This window comes from Pygoscelis adeliae, unplaced genomic scaffold (assembly GCF_000699105.1).
Source record: "Pygoscelis adeliae isolate BGI_AS28 unplaced genomic scaffold, ASM69910v1 Scaffold166, whole genome shotgun sequence".
NCBI classification, from domain to species: domain Eukaryota; kingdom Metazoa; phylum Chordata; class Aves; order Sphenisciformes; family Spheniscidae; genus Pygoscelis; species Pygoscelis adeliae.
The window spans coordinates 302,177-307,687 of NW_008825156.1; the positions used below are offsets into that span (position 1 = coordinate 302,177).

Below are 5,511 nucleotides of genomic sequence, written 5' to 3' on the forward strand. Positions count from 1 at the left end.
GGGGCTGGCTGCATTCCCCGTAAAGAATGCCACTGTACCTATGAAGGTGAAACTTATGCTCCTGGTGCCTCCTTCTCATCTAAATGCAGATCATGGTAACATACTCCCTTTCTCATACTTCTTTTTTTAGGTGCATTACCTGAACATTTTGAAGACAGGGAAAAATTACTAATTTTCCTTTAAAAAGAAATGAGGAACTACTTATCAACTGAAGTTCCTTGATTACACATTTTTAGAGTATACTTACATCTCCGTTTTCTACTCACACTTGGAAGCAAAAATCTGAGTTTAGACATAGGTACTCCAATTTCAAGACCAATCAAATTCAAATACCAGAGGTGTTTAAAAATATGAATTACTGTGTTACGTCCTTTGCAGCACTACAGTGTAATACTAGGATGCTCATGTAAATACTATGGAGGACGTGACATTTAGGGACATGTTGCATTAGATAGAGTGGGAGATCACATCTGAGAGGCATGTTTGACAGATATGATGTATATTTTTTTCAATATCACTATAATTACTGAAGTATTATTGCATAAGTGTATGCAAATGCACCTATCTATCTATGAATACAAGAACCACAAACATGTATGTTATTTTCCAATAAATACTTAACATGCTTGAAGCTTGAGCCATGCTAATGGAGATGAGGGGTGATCCTCCATATGTAGCAGAATGGATGCCAGGTTCACCAGGACTGAATTCTGTCCAAAGTCTGGAAATGAACAGCAATATATAAAAAAGTATCACTAGTATAAGTGTGCCTACACCATACTTATTCTGAGAATTCAAAGCAATGTTGGTTTCTTTGACAGTATGATCAGTGCTTCAAGAGGAAAATTAAGGCATCAACTGCCCTTGTTGTCTCTTATTTCATTTACACTTGCATTACCCAAGGTTACTGAATGCCTTCTTCATTTCAGCACCTGTGCTGGAGGTGAATGGTCTTGTGTTACCCAGTCATGCCCCGGGACTTGCAGTATTGAAGGAGGCTCCCACATTTCAACATTTGATGAGAAATATTATTCCTTCTTTGGAGACTGTAGCTATGTCCTAACCAAGGTAAAAATGAGTCACAATCCTTGCTAACAGTATATGCTAAAGGAAAATATTTTTATTATGTGTAATGTTGTTTAATTAAAACTACTGGCAATCACATCAACTTTCTGAAACTTAGAGGGTCAACATGGAGCCTTAAATGGATTTCAGGGGGCTTTCTGTTAGGGTTATACTAAATAAATGTATTGTAGTAGTTTTGTCTTCTTTGATCATCGTTTAACAATTGCACTGAGTTTTTAGGTTCCATGAAACAATCTCCATGCTTCCTGTTAATTTTTTAATTAAATGTTGCCTGTCTGGTGTTTTATAACTACTTTTTGAGCAAAGTGCTTATTATGCCCATTGGTACTGTCCTTTTCGTCACAGTTAATATAGTTCAAAGGCTTATTTGATTAACAGTATTTGTAATGGAATTATTATTATACAGAATTCATAGGAGATGAGTTATTTCATTAAGATGATCAACCTTCCAAACAGTCTTTCCCAGTAAACATAGAAGACTCTAGAGTGTAAAAGCAAAAAACTAAGAAGTCATACATGTATTCTAAAACCTGAATTAGAAATTGGTGACTTACAAAACACCTAATATTTACTGGAGTTTTTAGATTAGTAGGGACTGAATTCTGAGTAGATATATCTAAAATAATGACTACAGATTTGCAGATTTCAGAACCCTAGGTATATTTGTTGTTTATTTGTATTGGATGAGTGATGCAAACAATTTTCTTAAAGACTTCATATTAAATAAAATGTTCTCAAAAAAGCTCAAACTGAATGTTACCAAGAAAGAGAACCATAAAAACTTAGAAATGAGCTAGAATGAGGTAATTTAGAAATAGATTAGACTAAATCAATGAAACTTTTTGATGAGATTTACAAGCACTGGGCTTGATCTACAATGGGAGCATAGATCAGACTTACATGTTCAACTCCCCTTTTGGCACCAACATGTAAAATTAGATTCTCAGAGGCTCTGGATGTACAGAAAAACCCTAAACTTGGACACAAAAGGTCAAAAAGCCCACAATTTTAATATTAAATTTCCAGATAGCTATAACTCTGTATCTCATCTGTCCTCAATTTGATCTTCATTATGCCAAGAAAGTGATAAGACACGTTCAGAATCACAGCCTTCTGCATGTTTCCCTGTAACATCTTGGCCATTAGGCACACTTTGAATATAGCTCATGGAACACAGACCAATGAAAATCAGAACCAAGAGAAAAATTGAATTTTGCCTTTATTCAGTAGCTTAGTGAACAGTGATTTTAGCTTCATTTTCTCCTATGAGAGGATATTTAAATGCTTATTTCGTACCTGTTAAAAGACTGTCCAAATCACCATGCTCTTTGATATTCTATTCAGTGCAGAAGAGACTGGAAACAATTTTTGTCCTCTCCCAGGTAAACACCATAAACAATGGGCAAGAAAGGCACACTTCCTTCTTCTTCTCTAGTGTATTAAACTAGTATTACTAAACATTAGGAACCAGTATTACCTAAACATTAGGAAGTTTTAATGTTCAGCTTAATATGCCTAACTTGCCCATGAATGGCAGAAGTAATGGATAGCTTCCACTGTGCAGACTGCATGAATGCCAGCTTACCTGGTGACTGTATACATATATGTAAGAACATAGGAGTAGGAAGAAAAGGAATAAACAATATTTTAAATGACTCACTTTACTAAGAATGCCATTTGAGTGTGAACCTTTTTAACATAACAATATTATAATATAACAAATCCTTTTAACAATATATTTTGTTTTCTTCTTCTAGCTCTGTGACAGCAATGAATTCACTGTTCTGGGAGATATCCACAAGTGTGGCCTGACTGACACTGAGACGTGCCTCAAGGGTATAGCCATCAGCCTAAGTGGAGGACAAACTGTAAGTAGCAAATGTAGACACCTGACATTCTGCAGGGATGTTTTCAAAGCTTAATAAACAAGTAGTTTGCAAATGGCACATAACACAGACAGGAAATCTACACTGATTTTTTTATTTTATCTCATTTAAACATTATTCAGAGAAAAATTAAGAATAAAATGGGTACATTGGAAGTCAAGATCCTAGTAGTTTTCTGTCATTTAGTTACCTTTGGGCTTTTGCTTGTTTGTTTTGACAGTCAATGGACCACAGTAATAAAGATTAAAGAAATAGTATAGGAATCAGAACATCATTACAGTCTCCCCCCACTTTTTTTTCCTTTATCCTGAACAACACTAGATAGAAAATATTTGGAAAGTGTCTTACCTTTCCTAAAATGCCCTTGATAATCATTGCCTTTTCTTGTGGACAGAGCATTGTGATCCAGCCTTCCGGCAGTGTATTTGTGAATATGATCTACACACAGCTGCCATTCTCTGCAGGTGAGTTCCTTTGGAAGACTTCTGTGATGTTTCTCGTTTTTTACTTTAAAATGTTATTATATTGGTTAATCTAAAGCCAAATTCTACCTTTGGTTACACTGCAGCAATCCCAAGGTACTCCAATAGAGCATAGTCTTTCATTTTTAAAGTAATAGGGTTTGCCTATTCAACTTTTATAAATTTAGCAAAATTATGGTCTAAATTTAGCAATATCTAATTAAATGGAGATTCAATTCAAGCAAATAGTATCATTGCACACTTCCAGATCAAATATTGTCATAAAAGAGGAAAGAAAAATTCTGATATGCCACAGGATTCCAATATCTCAAGTTGTTTAGTTCCCTGGTTCACTCTGTGCCTTTGCTTGGCGCATATTCATCACTGGAGAGTTTCTCCCATACCAGTTCTTCTCAGACACTACTGCACCTGAACAGAAAGCAAACCACGAAAGGACAGAATAGGTTCAGGTTGGAGTCTACCACTAAATCATGCTATATAATTTTCATCAAGCAAAGGTGGTCTTTTAAATAGCAACAAGACGTGTGTGTTCTTCCCCTTATTTTAAAACACCTGACAGGAATGGGAGGGGTTTATACATTTGTTGTTTAGGGTAAAAATCCCTAAATTGTAGAATCCTAAATTTGTAGAATCCCTCTAAATTCTAATCAATCTAATTGATTAGAAATTCTAATCAATCTAAATTTCTATCAATCTAAAATTCAATTCTAATCAATCTAAAATTGTAGAATCCCTCTGTAGGACGAACAGTTATTTCAACTGCTCATCTCATATGAAATTATAACTCTTATGTTCGTATGTCCCTAGCAAATGTCACCATCTTCAGACCATCATCTTTCTTCATCATTCTGCAAACAAACTTTGGCCTTCAGCTACAGGTTCAGCTCGTGCCTCTCATGCAACTTTTTATACACTTAGACCCACCACATAAAGGGCAAACCTGTGGTAAGTGATCTTATCGTAACAACTGCCTCATCAGTATGCTTCATTCCCTAGGAGACTTTCACAGCCCATCTGCTTCCTTTTAGGTCTCTGTGGAAACTTCAATGACATGCAGATAGATGATTTCAAAACCACCAGTGGCGTAATAGAGGGTACTTCAGCTGCCTTTGGCAATACTTGGAAAACTCGGGCTGATTGTTCTGATGCCAAAAATACCTTTGAGAATCCTTGTACTGTCAGCATACAAAATGGTAAGCTCAACATATAGTAACCTCTTCTATTCTCTTTTAAGTTGGAAAGAAGGAATAAGCTGATCAACCACCAAGCATTTAGCCAAAATAACAGTGGACCTGGAAAGGACTGATAGTCATATAGGAAAAAAGCTGTGCATAGCCCCACTGAAGGTTGGACTCAGTGTGGTCCTTCCACTGTTAAACTGAGAACCAGACTTACAATTCGGAGCTTCATAGCTCTCAGGCTCCATTTCAGCCAATGAAATACATAATTTTTGAGCATTCACAAGCCACTCTTCTGTTTTGTGAGATGAATTAGCGTATTTTTAATTCACAGTGTGAGCCTCATGACAACTACCATGAATTAAGAGCATTCAGTTTATGAAGAGTTCATATTTCTGCATAAAGGAAGTGAAAGACTGGTTGTATTTCAGCAAATGTAGAGCTGAATTCTATCGTAAAGTTAAGCTTCTGCAATTTCCCTGCAGGAAGTGTAGTTACATTGAGACAAGAGTTTAGACAATGAAGTGCAATAGAAATTCTTATGTTTTCAATTCACAGACCAGTATGCTCAGCACTGGTGTGGACTGCTCTCTGATACCATGGGACCTTTTGCTGAATGTCACTCAACAGTGAATCCAGAAGTTTACCAGAAGGTACTTCACTCTTAACTTTTTCCCATTTAAAAGAAAAAGACTCAGATTTCTGATACTAACACCTGAGAGAATAACTTGCCAATTGGGAGGAGATGCATTCATGATAGTTCTTTTCAAGCCAAGGGTTCGTTTTTATCTACACATTATAATAATTACTCCTTTGTAAAGGTATCTTTCTTTCCATTCCCAGGAGGATAAACTTACAGGCGTATTCGTGATGTCCCTA

The 5,511-nt window shown here is 36.0% G+C and overlaps 1 protein-coding gene across 1 annotated transcript in view; it reads left to right on the forward strand.

The window, feature by feature from the left end:
- The window catches only part of LOC103920749 (mucin-5AC-like), a 51,522-nt gene that overhangs the window by 9,414 nt on the left and 36,597 nt on the right, over positions 1-5,511 (forward strand). The window contains 7 exon segments of the mRNA XM_009328590.1: positions 1-95; positions 930-1,068; positions 2,844-2,954; positions 3,367-3,436; positions 4,262-4,399; positions 4,483-4,647; positions 5,191-5,285. The exon segment at positions 1-95 is cut by the window's left edge and continues 19 nt beyond it. Coding sequence (XP_009326865.1) covers positions 1-95; positions 930-1,068; positions 2,844-2,954; positions 3,367-3,436; positions 4,262-4,399; positions 4,483-4,647; positions 5,191-5,285 — 813 coding nt within the window.